This window comes from Lagopus muta, chromosome 19 (genome assembly GCF_023343835.1).
Source record: "Lagopus muta isolate bLagMut1 chromosome 19, bLagMut1 primary, whole genome shotgun sequence".
Classification (NCBI taxonomy): Eukaryota; Metazoa; Chordata; class Aves; order Galliformes; family Phasianidae; genus Lagopus; species Lagopus muta.
Window position 1 is genome coordinate 5,495,816 of NC_064451.1, and position 18,222 is coordinate 5,514,037.

At 45.4% G+C, this 18,222-nt stretch overlaps 1 protein-coding gene across 2 annotated transcripts; it reads right to left on the reverse strand.

Annotated features, from left to right (window-relative positions):
- Positions 1–2,226: 2,226 nt before the first annotated feature.
- CRAT (carnitine O-acetyltransferase) lies at positions 2,227–18,209 on the reverse strand. 2 transcript variants are annotated; one of them, XM_048965999.1, is made up of 15 exons: positions 18,047–18,153; positions 16,257–16,359; positions 14,833–15,096; positions 14,282–14,400; positions 12,119–12,172; positions 11,101–11,266; positions 10,359–10,533; positions 9,616–9,794; positions 8,525–8,625; positions 7,977–8,096; positions 7,367–7,489; positions 7,146–7,281; positions 6,633–6,695; positions 5,976–6,113; positions 2,227–5,467 (listed from the first exon to the last, which is right to left on the reverse strand). In XM_048965999.1, exons 2-15 carry the CDS (start codon positions 16,284–16,286, stop codon positions 5,252–5,254), a joined length of 1,884 nt encoding a protein of 627 aa, XP_048821956.1. In that variant the 5' UTR covers positions 16,287–16,359; positions 18,047–18,153; the 3' UTR covers positions 2,227–5,251. The 2 variants fall into 2 exon arrangements, with proteins under 2 accessions (XP_048821956.1, XP_048821957.1); XM_048966000.1 differs by lacking the exon at positions 16,257–16,359 and having other exon boundaries at positions 18,047–18,209.
- Positions 18,210–18,222: the final 13 nt, after the last annotated feature.

The window sequence follows — 18,222 nt, forward strand, 5'->3', positions numbered from 1 at the left end:
TGTGTAAAACAAAGGAAAACTGAAATACACTGATATTATTATTATTATTATTATTTTCCACTGCTGCTCCTGGTGTGTAATTAGCAAGGGTGTCTTTCTCAGAATCTCTTCTAGGTGGCGAGGTTACCATACGTATCTCATGTTTATTTCATCTCTTCCTTTATTCTTTTATTACCTCAGGGTTGTTGGGATCTGTACAGCGTCTGTTGTACTGGGTGTGCTACTGATAGCACTAGAAACCCATTGGTTACAAGCAATGCTATGCTCCAGTAAGAGTCAGCCCAAAGCCTTACAAAATTCAGTTGCTAGTTTCTGTCTTAAGCACTGGATTTTTTTTTTTTTAATTTTATTATTATTATTTTTGTTAGAAGGATTTTAAAGATGAACAAAATGACAACTGTAGACAAATAAGGTGAACAACTAATAGCTAGCTCAGCTGCTGTGTGAATTTTTAAAGAGTCCTGTTGGAATCCAGTTGTGAACTCAAGTGGTGAATTATTCTAGCAGATACTCCTGCCAGTTCTTATGGTGGGTTGCTCGGGGTTCAGCAGGAGCAACCTTGAATACCAAACTCCTACAAGTTTTGTTTTCCATCCTTCTTCCGTTGGATTCTTTCTTTGGCTAGTCAGCTCTCTGGGTGCTGTGTCTCTGTGGGAGTGTGCCTGCCATCTGTGTGTGCTGGTGATGCCTACGACTTCAGCCATCCGTGAGTTAACCTGGCAAGGGCTATACTCAACGTGCTTCAGGGCTGTGCATGGACACTTCCCGTATTTCTAGTATGTAATGCAGCAGTTCAAGTGCAAGTACAGAGAAATATTTATTCAAAGCACAATTGACTTGAACTTTCACAGATAAAGGACAGCTTCTGGCTCAAAGGTCATCGGTGTGCCTTCGATGCAGTCATGTGAGCAGAGGTAAAATGACTGTCACATCTCAGTCTTGCTGCCTGTTTTAATAGCTTCACTTTAAACAGACTCCTGCATTATAAAGCTGCTTGAAGTGAGATGTTTCTGTTCATCTTGATTTTTAGAATTTTTGTAGTTTTTTATTTTTTAAGTTTTCATCTGTGCCTGTTGCCATAGGAGTTTGTGTGTTTGTATGGAGCGGGAGTTGGCTGCTGTACAAACTGTTGGACAACCAGAGTATTAACTGTAGAGTAGAAAGTAGCAATCCTGATTCAGTTCAGGAATGAAGCCATTTAAATTTCTCTGTTTAGGTAGCTTTGTGTAGTGAACTAATTGTTTTTCAGTTGCATTGAGTCAGGTTTAAGAACTGTTCTAACTTGTTGCATAACACGAGCGGTCCTGTTCCTCTTACCGTCTGAAGGACCTGGGCACTAGATCAGCTCTGAAGGTAAACCCAAATGAAGAGGCATCTTACAGCTTTCATGGGAACGTGGAACTGGACTTGCTGTATTAAAATTGGGATAGAACATCATGTAAGCCTTGTAACATAGTGGCATCTTACGAATGAGTCTGATAGCTGGTACTAATCACTTAGGACTTATTTTTTTCTTTGCATCACTTAGAAGTGAACTTACAAAGTCAGAAGGGGGATCGCAGGTTCTTCCCTAAGGAAAAGGCTGAAAAGTGCTTAAGGAGTGGATGGCACTTCTTCAGTTTCTTGTAAGCTGAAAGCCAGCTGGCAAAACTCTGTGGAAGCAGCAGTTGAACTAGAGAAGGGATTACATGTCCTCATGGAGAGCAGAACTGGGTACAAAGCTGTTCCTCTTCATGTTGCCTTCAAACCCAGGCTTCCTGCAGTAATGCTTAGGGGTGTGACAGGGAGGAGAAGAGCTCTCGTAAGACACTGTAATAGACTGTGTTCTGTGATTTGTTTGTAATCTGCATCTTCCACCTACTCTTGCTGTACCTTTCCAGAAGTCTTTGCAATATTTGATGGTAGAAATTTGTTAGCAATCCCATGGATTTTCTTAACTAAATGGTGCTGTGCAGGAAAAAGATTCAAGCTCTGCCTTACTCTAAACTTGTATGAAGTCTCCTGCCACTAGTTTTCTGAAACAACAATATTTCCTTTGGAATACATGGCTTTGCAAGCAGATGCTTTCAAGTTCCTCCCCTGTACTCAAGGGCTGGATGGAGATTCTAAGACAATAAAAAGGAAGGTGACAGAACATCGTGGTTCACTGTTCTTGCTGTCCCCACTTGTGAACACTCTCCTGTAAGGGCAGCACTGTAACTTGGGCAGTACTGAAGCAGATTGAAGTATTTTTGTAGCACTGACTTGTTTATTGTGTTTCAGTTTATTCGAAGAACATTTCAAAACTGCACGACATGAATTACATTATCAAAACAGAACTTAATACAGCTAACCAGCAAAGCATGCAAACACTACCAGGCTGTATCATAAATTGCACTTAAACCCCAGGAGTTTGTTGAATGTTCTCAGTCTATGCGTTTCTTTATTTGCTCCAAATCAGTAGTTTTCCCAGAAGTTTTGTTTCTCGTACTGAATGCATCTTTAAGACTATCGACATCTCTCACTAAAGCAATCAGACAATCAAAAACAGAGAGGAGAACAGTATTCAGTAAGTTTACACTGGAGAAACTGAAGGTATGAATTGGAATACTATCACATTTTAGAACCTGCACAATAAAGTACGTTTTTCTTTTTAAAGAGAAACCTTGTAATGATTTCAGCGTCCTTTCAAGCACATCAGAAAGCAAGTTTTCATCTGAATTTCAGCTCCTTATGTCATTAAGGATGCATAAAGTGGTTTAAGAACCTTGTCTTTCAGTGTGATACTCTGCTTCTCACAGCTGCGCTCTGCTGAAGCTGGTGGGATATCTAGATTTAGAGCCAGGAAATATCAGTCCCATCTTCTGAGATAGAGTCACAGCAGGGCATTACTTCTGCTCAATCTTTAATAGGCACTTTATTTAAGGCCCTTTCCTTTCGTAAGACAGAAGGAGAAAGGGGCAGCTTACAAGTACTGAAATGACAGTGCTGTATTATCAGTGGTTCAAGGCATTGCAGATGGGAAAGTAACTCACCCCCAAGCACAGATGTTGATCCAGCATGAGGGGAAGATTACTTTGGCAAACAAAAAAAAATACATTTTTCAAAGTAAAAAGTATAAAAGTAGCTGTTCTTTCAGCAAGGTGTGGTCTTTTATGTAGTACTTACAGTCACTCTCTGATAATACTGCTTATCCTCTTGTAATTTTCAGTCTACCTCACAGCAGAGGAATAAGAGAGCAGGAATGTGTGTTCACAGGTTTTTGGTGCTCCCACTGTTTCCTTAGACTATCGCACTCCATTCGGGATTCTTCTAAAAGATCAACTAAATCCATGTAAATGATGTGAAGGTGGCAGTTCATACAATCACTGGCTGTGCAGGTGAGTTTCAGTTAAATTTTCCATTGTAAGGTTTATTTAGGTGTATGAAGCTTTAGAACAATATCCTTCTAGGAAAAAAACTGCAACAGTTTTGACTTGTGTCTTTTTCAAAGCAGATGAGAACAGTATTTTTCTCTAAACTGATTTAGTGCAAAATTCCTCATGTCTGTTTGCCAAGGCACTTTGATCATATCTGTGATCATAAAAGTAGCAATTAGGATCAAATGTTTTGCTCTAACAGTACAGGCCATCAGATTTACAACACATCTTGTTTACTGTGATGTCCCAACCATCTTATCTTGAAGGGTGTGCAGTTTAAATATTAAATCCCTGTTGCTGAAATAGCAGTAGAAGCAGTAGAGTTCTTCATTACCACTCAGATTTACTAAATAAAAATTAAGGGAGCTTAGATTCTGGCAGATTGATTGGAAGCAGTGCTTAGGAAATGTTCCTGTGCAAAAATTGTACGTAGATGTTTTTTGTATAATCTACTGTCTCAGTTGAACATGAAAGCACTGTTACAAGATTATCTTCCACATAACAGAGATGGCACAGATCTGAATAACACTGCAGTAAGAAGAAAATGTAAGAGTATCAGAAAAAAAGTGTTGTTACTGCAGGAACAATGGCTGCTACAGCAGACAAACAGCTCAAGGTGCCTGAGCATTCTTAGCTTTCTTCCTGCTTTTCAAGTGTTTGTGTTTCTTAAAAGCAGAACAATGTGTAAGAAGGGATGTTCTGCAGCTGTTTTTCCTTTGGCGCCAACAGATTTGAATTCTGTGAGCCAAAACCAGAAGTGCATTCTGCAATTCCAGGTCAGAAATATTCCTCTTTATCCACAACTTAGGCCAAACACATTCTGCATAAATATATGGTTTCTGAAAGCAAGTTATACAGCCATGTTAGATTTAACATGTGTGCCCTGAAGGAGAATGGGCATGTGGCCCTTTGACTAGTAAACAGAAGGTCAGCATCTGTTTCTTTTCCTCAGTTGCAAAGTAAAACTACAGTGGAGCAACTATTCTGCTAAATGCACAGGCAGTTCCTTCTCATCTCAATAAAGGGCAAGGTACCTAAAGCTGAAGTTCATAAAACCTGTGCAAGACAAGTTTTGTGGAAGCTCTGAAGGGGGAGCTTTACATAGTCTGAAGATGAAGGACTGGGCCCACAAACAGCAAGCTTGAACAAAAAGCCCAGAACAAAGCAAACAAAGCTGCCTTAGCTTGTAGTGAGTAGTATACTGTCGTTGGGTCAGTGCAATGGAAAGATCTCAGCATCTTAAAGATAGAAGAAGGGAACGTTTCCAGGGCTGCAAAGTATGTAATGATAAGGTGCCTGGGACGGGTAGTACAGTGCACTCTTAACAAGACAGGATCTGCTCTGACTTCTTTCTCCCCTTTGTTCAATGATGGTGTTTGGCTGCAGTAAAAGAACTCTTCAGATGAGTTGCAAAGATGCTGCTCTCTTCAGAAGCCTAAACCAGAAAAAGCCTTAGTCTTGCAGTAGTCCCATCATATCATAAACATTCCCTGCTTTTCCTGGAGAACTACCTTCTTCACCAAATGGATGTAGATACTGGTAAGGACTGTGCTTTCTCTACATTCTGTTACAGTAAGTTCCATAAAAAGATTTTAGTCCTCTCTGAGGACAGGAAGGTGCACTTAGCAGTGATGGGAGAGGACCACTCAGTTGTGCTTTGGCTTTAGACAACATCTCCTCTGCCCCACAGTCACATATCTGTAGATATTAGATTCTGTCTTGCTGAAAACAAATGATGCCTCCTAGATTCCAGTCAGGACAGGCTGTCCCCTCAATCATTTTCTGAGGAACTGGGAACTTCAGTGCAAGAAAGACAGCCTCTCTCGTGGGGGATTTTACATCGTATTTGCCTCTTACAGTTTGGATTTGGGAGTAGATTGGAGCAAGCTCCTCATGTCTAGCAGTGCTGTTTCAAGATAATGTGCCATGCGAGCTGCATTTGTTTCAGCACAGCTGTTGAATGCTGAAATGGCAAAGTTGATATGTTCATCCATAGGGTTGTAACAGATTCCATAGCCATCTGGAACCACGGGACCAAAACACATCACACAGTCTGTCTTTGCTGGGACCTGTGGAGACAATGTGATTAAACTTCTAACTACCCAGGCAAAAAATGCAGCTATCAAAGGCTAACTATGTCAACAGTAGAAGAAACTCCTGAAAATGCTCTAAGGAGAACCTTGTGCTCAGCTCCCCCTGCCAGCACACACATCTTGGATTCTGCTGTGTAGTAGCAGTGTGATTTCTTGTGGCTCTACAAAGGAGAAAACTCTGGTATCAGCTTCTAATAAGTCACAAGCAGAACTTGTTCAGTAAGACCCGGAGCACAGCAGATGGCACCTAACTCCACTTGGTACCATGTGCAGGTAGGCACCAAACGCTTTTGGTTTTCTCAGCCTTGGTTATGCTTGTGTTTTATGGAGTAGAGAAGGCCTGGCAGCTGCAGATCAGATCTGCAGTTTTACTGGGGCTGGTAGCAGTTTTAAAATATTGTGAAGAGATGAGGGAGAAATGTGGGCAAGAAACACAGTGGTAATAAATATAGACCACTTCCATCTTTGCTTAAATGAGTCCTACCTGGCTGGTTGAGAGATTGAAGTGCGTTGCAACAGCATATGCTGTGTCCATGAACAGTTCAGGCATGCTCACTAAATCCTCAATAGCTTGAAGCTTCAGGCCCAAGAGGTGGCGATCTATTGCATTCCCCCTTATTGCCTGTAAGGATGGAAGAGCAGGTGAAAACCTGTCTTGCAGCAAAGTGAGTAACACTATCACCACTGGGTCAAAAAAACACCAACAAGAAGTCCACAAAAAAAACCCCAAACCAACAACAACAACCTTTTTAAGTATCTATACATCTACAAAGTTAGAATACTGGACATTGCCCATAGTGAGTCAGTCTCATTTGTAAAGACTGTGAAAATAAACATACTGGTGGAACCCACTTTACAGTTCCTGCCTGTGTGCTTTCTCTGGTTTAAGGTGTTTTCCTGCAGCTGTGGCATTAATCAGAAACCATGTCAGTGAAAACAGAAGTGTTTTTGCTCTTTGATTTTTCCTATCACAAGGGGCTCTTAAACAACTACTTAAAGAGGAGAAAGCATTCGGGCAGTAGCATTAATGGCCACATCACTGTGCCACAGAGATAAAGCTCTTTAGGTCTTGGATTTGTTTGTTTGTTTTTATTCATTTATTGTGTAAAACCTCAATGATGGTTGCACAGAGGTCACTTACCATATCTGTGTATTCCCTGTGGGCCTGGGTAGCTCTCCTCAGCAAGTCGGTTTTCACCTGGTCCTGAAAGGAACACACACATCTTAAGTTTTTCTACAGAACAGCTAACCTCCTTTCAATCATTCCTGTAGGACACAGGTATTTCTGCCTTGTGTGTCTGTACTAGTGTTAATTTTAAAATGATGTTGTTTGGCTGTGTTATGTTATTTCAAGTGGAGTTCTCCATCCATCAGTAGTAAAACTTAAGGTGCCTAAGCAAACTATTAGAAGGGAGTTGATTCCTTTTGGGAGTATTAGAAACATCCACCTGTTGTTTCCCTAGCTTTCAATCCACTCAAAAGAAAGCTAAATTAAATCCAAGGTGAGTAACTGTATACTCCAAGATACATTTTAGCTCAACTTGATACCTGGTGCAGTTCTGCAAAGCTGAAAAAAGCTGACATAGCCAAATAAGCATCTTTCCCTTATTTCCTGCTATGGAGTCCTCTCATGCTAGTTCTCTGAAATCCTCACCGATTTGTCAGGGCTGTCCATGGATTGCACAAACTGAAGAGACTCAATGGAAGCAGAGCGGATGGTGTCTGTGCGGCCCAAACGGAACATCCTCAGTGAGGCGCTCTCATATGTGGGACAGGCATGGCCGTACATCCTGGGAGATGGGGAAGAGTCAAGCTCGTGTATTTGATCTGAAGGTGGGGAGGATGCAAAGCTACCTCCTGAGTTGGTGGTCTTACCTGTAATATGCTAGCTGCAAGGCCAGCTGGATGAAAGCATCAGGACTTATCTTCTCTGACTTGGGGAAGGCTTTCCCAAATTGATGAAAGACCATCACTTTGATATCCAGGTCTTGGACCATGCTGCAAGGAAAGAGAGAGGAAGTGTTCCTTCACCTGCTGCTTGTTTTTGAAACATAAATGCAAGAACTTGGCTTTCCTGAGGCTGAGAAGGAACAGGCTACTTGGATCTACGTAGGGACTGACAGCTCCATCACAGTCAGGCTTGATTAGACATGGAGGTGAGTTTTTCTGGTCATTGCTAAAAATCTACACTGAGTTAGATGGGCTTATGTCTGTGTGTATACTCCAGTGTCCCTAGCTGAATCTGCTGAAGCTTTGTTCTTAGCAAAAGTGGAATGGATAAACAATTGCCCCTTTTCCATGCCTTTCAGTTTCGTCTTAGCAGGTGGCATTAGTGTGCTTTTCAGCTAGGCTCAATGTTGACCCAGTAAGTCATTGGAAAAACTCCCTAGCAGCAGTGGGGGAAGGAAGGCTGATGTGTTTGAAATGGGGACATGAGTTAAACCTTCAGTCACTCACCAGAACCTCTCCAGTGCTTTGTACTTACATGTTAAGGTTCTGTTTTGCCTTCTCTATGTCATTCTTGATTTCTGGAGTTATGTTAAACCGCAGCTTCTTGGGCATTGGCAAAGGAATCATTGGTGATCGTACCAGCTCGGGTTTCTTCCTGCTTAGAGAAATGATATGTTTAATCAGCCCTTTGACACAAGACTCAGCTAAACATAGTGGAACAGGGGCAGAAGTGCACAGGAGATTTGCCACGTGCTGAAAAACTTTTCACAGTGCTATTACAATGATTTTGAAGAGTATGAGTGAAATCTCTTTAGTGCCTCCTGCCCAAAAGGAACAGGTACCAGGCAAAAGTCCTGTTGAGTCTGAAGAGTAACATTCCCTAAAAATGGAAGCAGCGTGAGCTTGCCTGCTCAATTCTCATTATAAATGTAAGAAAAGCCATCACCAATTAGCATACGATACAATTCCTCAAGAATAAGTTCTTGGTGGAGCTGTGAAGAGGCATGGGCTTGGGGAAACAGGTGCCATAACAGCTTTTCCTTATTTCAAAAGCTGAGGAATGGTAGAGCAGGCAGGACTCACGTGTATTGCACAATGTGATCCAGAATAGCAACGATGGGTGGACCTTCTGCGGGAGCGTGCTCATATACCAGACCACAGGAGCCATCTTCAGCAATGATGAACTATGAGAGATCAGGAAGGAAAATGACTAGTACATGAAGCACGAGCTATCCAGAGAGAGGTGTTAGTGCCTCACTGCTCTGGAACAGACTGGAGAGTGAACCTATTCCTGCATGCTTCAAAGGTAACACACAGAAGTCTTTCAGCTGGCCTAGAAAGATCTAATACTACTGCTAAGAGTTTTGAAAAACTAACTAGATAGAAGTGTGCCTGACAGCTATATTGGTGTGCTCTGGCAGTACAGAGTAGTTCAATGGGTTTGATTTTTTTCAGTTGCACATGTAATACAGGAATAATATCACCATATGCTGACTTAACCTTACTTTTGCATTACCTGAAACATCTCAGCTTTATCCCATCAAGGAAGAGTTCCAAATAGGAACAAAATAATGGAAAACGTGAAGTCCTCAGCAGAGATGGCAATCTTTTAAAGAACCACAGCTTTGATCTGTGAGCCAGGATAGGTGAACTAATAAGGGGGAAGCTCAAATAGCAGCTGCTCATGAATGTTCTTGATTGAATGGAGAATTGACCAGAAGGATGCTGTGGGATGGCAGCTGATGCTGGGGGGGGGGGAGAGGGAAGTGCAACAAAAAAAAACCTGGGCAGCTTCTAGCAGAAACTGGAAAAGTGACAAGCCTAGGGAAAATAAAAGAAACAGACCTGCCTATGTTTGGGCTGCCTCCAAGCAGACAAGGCATTGTTCACCACAGGCAGAAAATTGATTTACAAGGAACACAAAGAACAGCTATGCTGAGTAAGCGTGGGCAGAGGCAGTAAAAGAAATGCAAAGTCCCTGAAGCAAGTTGAGTTGACAGCAAGGGAAACTGAAGGATCTCACACTGTCAGCTTCCACAGCTTATCTCCTCTGTTTCTCCACTCAGTGCTAGAGAAGCTTTCCTGCAAAAGGTGTCTTGGATTGCTTGGCCCCTTTCAGTCTCAGGAAGAAGCTCAGACTCATCTATTCAGAATCGTTTGAGATCAGCACTTACTTGAAGGGTTTTGTCGAACCATCGGTTCCCACTGTTCCAGCGACTGCCTCCACCGTGCAGCATCTGAGCGGCCACACGACTCATGTAGATGTCCTCAGACACCCGTGGCATCGGTGCATCAAGGCAGACAGTGCAAATGCTCTTCTCAATTGTACGTACAGATTCCTTGTTGGTCTTATCTGGGAGAGAAAAGGAACAAAAAATAAGAAAAGGGAGTTGAAAAGCTTTCGAGTGGAGAGAGACTGGAATTTGAAAGAGAAGGTTTGAAGGAGCAGTGTTGGATCCCTGTGGTACATCAGTGTAATATGTATTATTTAGGGATGTAAAGTGATAGCAGCTGGGTTAAAGATGAATGTATACAGTTCCTTCCTTTTCTCAGGCTGGATGGGTCCTGGGCAGCCTGATGTAGTGGGTGGCAACCAGCCCACAGCAGGGGTTGGAACTGGATTATCTGTAAGGTTCCTTCCAACTTAAGCTATTCTATGATTTGCAATTCTTACAACCCAACAAACTCCAGGATTTTGGGTCTAATTCACCAAACTTCAGCTTTCACTCATGTATCTTCTACAACAGATAAAGCAACAGTTTGCAATGCAATCCGGTTGCTGCTTTGGGGTGGGAAGTTCATGTACATGTTTCCAAAAGCTTTCCAAAGGAAAGAATTGAGCAGAGCACAGCAGTGAGGTTGGTTTTCAAACATTTGTAGTGTTCGTTAGCACTTGGACGTTAGGGACTGTACACACCTTTCAGAAGGTTGTTGTAAGCTTTTGCCCAGCTGTTTCGGTGGTTGGTGGTGAGGATTCCAATAGGTTCTTTGTTTGTTTGGAGGGAGGTGTTCCAGATCTTCTCCAGCTGAATAAAGAGCTGGTCGGTGGTAAGGGGGCTGCCGTCACTGTTGTACACATCCAGCTCAAAGAACTGAAGATGAGAACAGACAAGGACATAGGAAACGGAAGAAGATCTTAATTATCCAGCTGCCAAAAGAATGAGCAGTCACTCTGAAGAGGTAAGACCTGATCAAAGAACTCAGTCTGAAAGCAGACCTTTGAAAGGCATTCAGAATTGACAGACCAACCAAGTCCTACTTTCCTTGCAGGACATAAATACAGTCCAGGTTTTAAGAAGGTTGAAAGCCGTGGTAATGAGGGCCAAAACACAAGGATTTTCTATTTCCTAGATTTGCCTACAGTGGTAGAATTTGTTACCAATTTCCAACTTGAGTCCCAGCCTCCTAAGTCTGGGCTTTGAGAGACAGGGGTTGCAGGGACAAGAAAAAGAGGTTTCTGCCTCATCCCTTGCTTACACAGGTCTATCCCAGCTGTTGTTCAGCTAAAGCCAAAGGGAATAAAGGAAGCAGGAGTGAATCTCTGCTGAGGCAAACCTTGTGGGCAGAGTTTCTGTTCCATTTTCTCCAGCAGCACAGCTTACTGAAAGGGACACATGCATCTAAACAAACCTCCTTGAAAGTCCAGGAGCTGCTCTTACCTGGAAGTTGTGAACCACTGTGATGTGTCTGGATTGCTTCTTGCCCTTGGCGTAGTTGACAATGGAGTCCCGCTTGGGCCCAGGAATGCGGCAGGACGAAAGGATCTGGTAGTACTGGTTCATGCAGAGGGGCTTCCCACCCAAGTACTCCACTGGGAGAGTCTCACTGAAGATATATCCAGGTATGGAAGAGAAAATATAGCAGTGAGAGGGCCTGCTTTCCTCGCACAAGACAGACACAGGACAGCCACTGCGCAGCCACTATCACCTCCAGCAAAACCTAACTGTGTGTGCTGATGGTATAAAAAAAGGCTCATCTTTTCCCATTCCTGCTGTGTTAGCTGTCTGCTAAGCTGAATTAAGAGCCTGATAATACTGGGAGATGTATTGTTTCCAGTAAAACAGCAGAAGGAAGTTTTCAGCTTTAATCTAGTGGGCCAGCTATGATTCATCAGCTAAGAGTGAGCCTCAATGGACCACTTTAGCAATATATTCCCACTGCCCTTTCCATGGTTGGCCCCGAGCCTTAGCTGAGTTTGGATGCAAAGGTATGATGTTGGTTATGTGTGGGCAGATGCTATTTTGGGAACATAAATAAGGTGTATTCAGTTGGTGCTTAGAAGAGAGGGAGTGGGGAGGAACAAGTTTCTCTAAGGCTAGCTGGAAGATGAGCAACACCAGAAACCCAAAAGAAGAGAGACAAATTCCTGCAGCCTGAGCTGTAACTTGTTCTGTGGGCAAACAGAAGTATGTAACTCCACAAGACTGTCTGGCTCAATCCCTCTAAACATGTATGCATGCCAACGAGAGCATTAAGGTAAACAAAGAACATGAAGAAAGTAAATTTGTTCTTTAGCAGTGGTAACCCTGACAGCTAGCAGCAATGCTGATTACAGTATCTCTTCAATATGTGCTGCTATCTGTAAGCTTTTTATTTGGAAGGGAGATTCACTGACTAGGGTCAGCCTCTCTGTGACAGTAAGGAACACCTGAGAAGTCAGAAAAGTTGCTAACTCACTTGTCAATCATGGTCTTGAAATCCAGGATGCCCTCGATCAGCTTTGCAGCAAACCTGGAAAAATATCAAATGTAACAAATTGAGATTCCAACACAGGGCACCTGGGGCAGAGGAGCTAGCTAAGGAAGAGGAGCAGCAAAGCCTTCTCTCTGCTCTGTACAAGTTCATCCATTCTGCCAAGCCCCTGTTGTGTCCATCTCTGGTTAGCTGATACAGCCACTCTGGGGGTGTGATTTCAGATTGCTGGACAGTCCAGCCCTTTAGCACAATTATTACATAACAAGGGAATTCTGGACAACTCTCAAGATAGGGTGTAGTCTGAATATATAAATAACCCTCTAAAAGCAGCATTTTCTACTGCTGTGTGATGATTTTTGTCCCATCCAAGTCTTAGCACTAAAACAACATGAAGGGGACTTCTGCCCTTCCCTGGCCAGAGGCCAGCTCTGAGTTTCAAGCTAAGCTGCAGCTGTACATCTCTGCATTGAGGACTCATCAGTGCTGATCTAGCTCCTACCTGCTTCATGTTCTGCTGCTAATGCAGCCCTAAGAGCACTCCTTTGGCAATGAAGGATCTGAAACAAATGCAGGCATGCTGCATACTGACACTGAGGTGTTGTGTTCACTAGGATCAACAGAAACAGTTCGTAGTGACCAGCCACATCAAACTGCTTTGCTTCAGAGTGACAAGTTGGCCTTTTCTGACCTGGGAGCTCTGAACCACACGTGGGAGGAAAGGGGCAGGAGGTCACTGTGACAAGAGGTTGCAGTCAGCTGAACTTCAAAGGCTTTAAAGTAGTAGCAGCATTTGGCATCTGCATGCAGTGTCATCCAGATTTGCTCAACCTCCCCATCCCTAGTAAAGATCAAAGTGACTCCAAGAACCTTAGGGCTGTTAAACAAACACAGCACGTGTCTTCCAAGGTAGTTTTCAGTGAGAATTTCCCAGCCTTACTGAAAAATCTGAGGAAGTAAAACAGCCAAGAAACAGAAGTCAGGGAGTCATTTCTGAGAGGAAACAGCCTGGGAGCAGAGTTAGAGCTTCAGGGGAAGAGCTTTGTTAGCTGACTTGTTTCCAGTCTCTTTTGACAGACTGAGGACTAAAGAACACTTTCTAAACTTGCTTTCTGATTTCTGAAGCTTTAGTTTCAAGCTACGCTGTCAAACTTCTTTATGCAGTCACAAAATAGACACTTTGAACTGTATTTTCAAGGGTAGCCCAGATTATTGTGTGGCTGCTCAGTTCCCTGGGTTGGAACAGTGGTAGTTCTCCAAGTCTTATCTGCTATCCACACAAAAGTGAATACAAGCAAAACTTTTCAGAGTTGATTGTGTAATTCTGTGTTGTCCTTGTAAGGCTCACCCTCTGTACTGCTGGTCAGGTATATCTAAGGAGCAGATACAGCTGACAGCAGCAGTGCTGCCCTGGTTGGTACTCCTCATTTGCAGGGAGCAGCAATAACTGGGCAAGAGGTAGTCCTGTGTAAAGGTCAATGCTAACGTTTTGCAGATGGAGTTTGAAACACACGTCTACAGTGGTGGTTAAAAATTAAAGGGAGGGAAGAGAAGATGTGAACCAGACACTGGTTCAGGAATGAGCAAGAGAATCTGCTGCAGATGGGCAGCGGTGGGCTGGTTTTAGCTGTGGGACACTGATGCTCACTGGCAGAACACAAAAGGCAGGGCAGAACTGCAAAAAGTTCTGGTCGTGGAGAGAGACTGGTGACTGTTGGTCTTCTAACCCATAAACGAAATTACAAAACAGGAGACAGTCCCTGCAGCAGGTTCCCTTGTCCCTCAGAACTAGCAAACTTTCACACCTAGGCTAGTCTTCATGCCTCCTTTAATTGCACACACAGTCTTACTGCCTTCTAGCTTTTAGTGAGTCAGATATATACTCACAGTGCCTCCAGTCAGGGCTGTCAAGCAAAGACAAACTTAAGTTTTGAGTCCCAGTTCAGTGCCTGAACCACCAGACTCTTCACCTTATAGCCAGGATTCCTTACAGCCTACCAGCCTTTCTTTATCTGTACAGCCCTCTTGCACAGCATGGACAGGCTATAGCATGCCAACTACTCCCAGTCAGCCTCAACACCCACCCCCAGTCCAAAAGAGGTAGCTCATCCCATCTGAAGCCCAAGGGAAGGCAGAAAAGGACTTTACCTGAGCTGCCCTTGTCGATCCTGAAAATCCTGCTTAGGTAAAACCACACCAGGGCTGGAGTGAACCACAACTGGCAGGCGATACTCCAGGTAAGCTGTCTTCAACCACCAGTCCGAGAGCTGGCATGGAGAAAGGCAACATGCAGGCACAGCATCTGCTGCTTTTTGACCCAAGCCAAGCTGAACGCTCTCAACACCTTGACCGCAGTTCTGCCCCACACTTTGCAAACAGACAGTTTGGGTCTTATGTTTTGTTTATGGTAGAGGGGCACTGGAGTGAAGCACTAGGGGCTTTTGATGCAGGGCTCAAAAAGGAAGTTTCCTTCAACTCCTTAGTGCCAGCTTTGTGATGCCAACAAGCTAAGGGCTTCAGCAGCCACAGCCAGGGGCAGTGACCCAAGCCCTGGTGAGGGTTGTGCACATCTTAGGAAGGCCAGCAGCAGGCTGCTCATGAAGACAGTGCCATAAGAACACAGATCCCAGCGGACGCTGGAGAGGCATGCATCAGGCCTCTCCCCCCACACAAAGCCTGGGGCCAGAGTCCCAACCTACCCAGTTCTCTGTTTTCCTCGCTCTCCTTTCCAGGCCTTTCTGCAGTCTCTCCCCAACACCTCCTGGCTTGCGGAACTCAGCCACCAGCTCCTGCGTGTGGTTCAGCTCCTCCTCACTGATGATGGGCTGCAGGGTCAGCAGGTAGCGGTCCAGCGTCTGCTGAAGTGGCGGCACGGGGAGAGGGGGCAATGCTTCTTGATGAAGTAGAAATCTGCCTGGGATCTTGCCTAAAGCTGTTGGCTTCAGCAGGCCATAGGGCCTGGCCTGTAAAGCACAAAGCAAATGTCGAGACAGAACTTCCCCCTGATGTGCATGGGGTCACAAACAAATTGGGTCTGGGAGTCCCCGTCCCGGATTCTGAAGGTATCTCATCAGAGGAATGGAGCACAAGAAGCAATGCAAGGTGCATGTCTATGACTGCATGCTCTAGCAATTTCTAATCTCTATATGGTTGTAAGACATTCAGAAAAGCTGCAAGAGAAATCTGATCAATCAGGATCCTGATTCTTATCTCAGTGCAGGAAACACTGCAAGGATAACAACACATCCCTGCTGTCTGGGTGCCTTCTAGCTGAGTATCTCCATGTTTCTCAAGTCAAACTTCCATCCCGTGGGAAGTAAGTCATGAAAGAAACTTAATCTTAGGTAGTCAGAAGCCACGTAATTGCTTCTCAGGATACACAATATAAGAAGGTCAAAAAATTAAGCAGAGCTCTGTAACAAAACAAATTACACTTTAGGCTTTTGGAAGATGGGAGGGGGGGCAGATTTAGTTAAGGTGAGCTAAGCCTGAGGCAGGATTAAAACCCCTCTGCTTTGGCCAGGGATGGTCTATCACAAGTGATGGTCGGGAAAGACTGGCTGTGTTGGCCTTTGGGCAGTGCTTCTTTGTGCTAGTGAAGCTCCCTGTCGGTGGAAGCCCCAGCAGTATTAGGACAGCCTCTACTCAGTTGTACCAGTATGGAGCTGTTCAAATTATAGGAACCTCTGGAGAGGAATCACTGGGAGCTGTTCAGGAAATTGTGGGTGATGGAACAGGCTTTGGGAATCAGACAGGTGAGTGAAAGCCTTAGACAGCATCACACCAGGTGATTTCCTTTTCTACAGGAGTGTGGGATGCAAAGTGCCTTTTGCTTAACCTTATTTGCAAGGCAATAAGAAAATAAGTGCCCCCATACCTCCCAGCTCGCAGGAGTTAAGCAGAGAGAAGAAGAAAAATCTGTAAAGTGACAAAGCTTTCTGCATGGTGCTGAGCCCTCAGAGAAAGTGCACTATGCTCTTTGCAGGACATGATAAGAGCCATGTGATCAAGGTTTGGGGAAGGAGGGTTAAAAACAAGAGAAGGGGGAATTACTCAAGCATTAAAAGAGAGGGGCTGGGAAGAAATGAAGGGAGTTGATCATGGCAGCGTGAGGATACTGTACCTTCTCTGCTTGCTTCTGCTTGCTATCCATGGCTGGGAGGACAGAAATGATCGTAAAGCTCTCCCTCGGCCTGTCTTGGTTTCCTCTTCCCCCTGACAACGGGCTGCCCGTGCAGGGCGTCACCTGATTAGCAAACTGCCACATGACTGATCCGATCAGAGGGCTCAAGGCCAGGCACAGGTCAGGGAGAGCTGGGGGTAATCACACCATCAAATGCCATGAAGGCACCTTTCCAGGAAGCCCTCCCTCAGTCACTGATTGTCAGCCCTGCACTGCCCGGTCTGTGCCTGCTGACTGCTCTTCGATCAATAGCTCTGGGCCTCCAGCCATGGCAGAAATGAAAGCATTTGGAGCTAAAGATGATATCTTCCTGCTCTTCTTCCATGCATGTAGGATCATTATTGCGAGACTCTGGGAAGTAAAGGGTTGTCAACCCTTATAAACAAAAAGGTATCTCCAAAGCAGAGCAACAACATGGTGCAGTCCCAAGGTCTATTACGCTCCTCTGGGCAACTGAGGGGCAGACAGAAGCAGGCTTTAAACACAGCTAAGATCACAAGCAAACAGAGAAAACCCCACACTAAATTAGTTGAAAACACAAGTTAAAACACTGGGTAGATTTATGTTTTCTCTTTTATGTCTGTCCTCTGCTTGTTTGGATCGAGGTCAAACTCAAATGTTTCATACAAGGAGGAGCAGTGATCACAGCTGAACAGAGGAGGCAGCTGGCAGCAGAGATAGTGAGTAGCCTGCCTTTTCCCCACAAGCACCGGGGAAACAAACACCAGCAGAGTGCAATGTGTGTGGATGGATCCAGCCTGCAGGCTGGCAATGCTCCCAGGCCACGTTCCAGTACAGCAAGTGACCTTTTCCAGAGTGTGTAAAGCTGATGCGAAGTCCACCTGCAGGCTTGGGGGCGGGATGGATTTCAGAGCGGTGTCTGATTCCCAGCACAGCCACAACGTGTAGTGTCAGATTGTGTTTGTCTTTTTAAATTAGAAACTGGAGCCCCCTCCAGCCCTGAGGCAACCAACGCTGAGAAAGCACCTCATGGAGTGAATCCACAGAGCTGACGCTATCTTACACTGCCTCCTGCCCTGACATCCACAGCGGTGTCAGTGAGCTGTGACAAAACCAAGGGCTGGGTGCTGCGCTTTGGCCACAACAGCCCTACGCAGTGCCATAGACTTGGGGCAGAGTGGCTGCAATGGTATGCAGAGGAAAAGAATCTGGAGCTGAATGTGAGCCAGCAGTGTGCTCAGGTAGCCAAGAAGGCCAATGGCACCCTGGTTTGTATCAGCAATAGTGCAGCCAGCAGGAGCAGGGAGGTGACTGTGGCTCCATACTGGCACTGGTGGGGCTGCACCTCAGTGCTGTGTTCAGTTCTGGGCCCCTAGAAAGACATCGAGGCTCCAGAGCGTGTCCAGAACGTCTCTTCTCAAAGGAGCAGTGCTGCACTGACGCAGCTGCCCACCCTGCACAGCTGCTGGGGTCACCATGCATGGAGGTGTTCCAGACCCGCGGAGATGCGGCACTGAGGGACGTGTCGGTGGGCTGGGGTTGGGCCTGGGGATCTGAGAGCCGTTCTCCAACCTTAACGGACATCTTGCCCAGCAGCGATGCAAGGCCCAGGCGGGCCTCAGGGCCTGCAGGCTGCCATCCCCTCCCTGCACCCCTCAGCGACACGGGGACACCACCCGCGCCCCCCGCTCCCCTCAGGCTGGGAGCGAGGCCCGGCCGCCATCTCACGCACCCCGCGCTCCATCCCGTCCCTCTCGCCTCACACTCACCGCCGCCCTCGCCACGCAGCCCAGCATGGCTCCGCTCCCGGCCGCCGCCGCCCGCCGCAAGGACACCGGCGACACCGGGCGCCGCCGCCCCGCTCGGCCAATAAGGGGCGGGGCCGTCACGCCGCCATCTTGGTGCGGGGAGAAGCCAACTCCGCCATTTTGGGAAAGGGCACAAC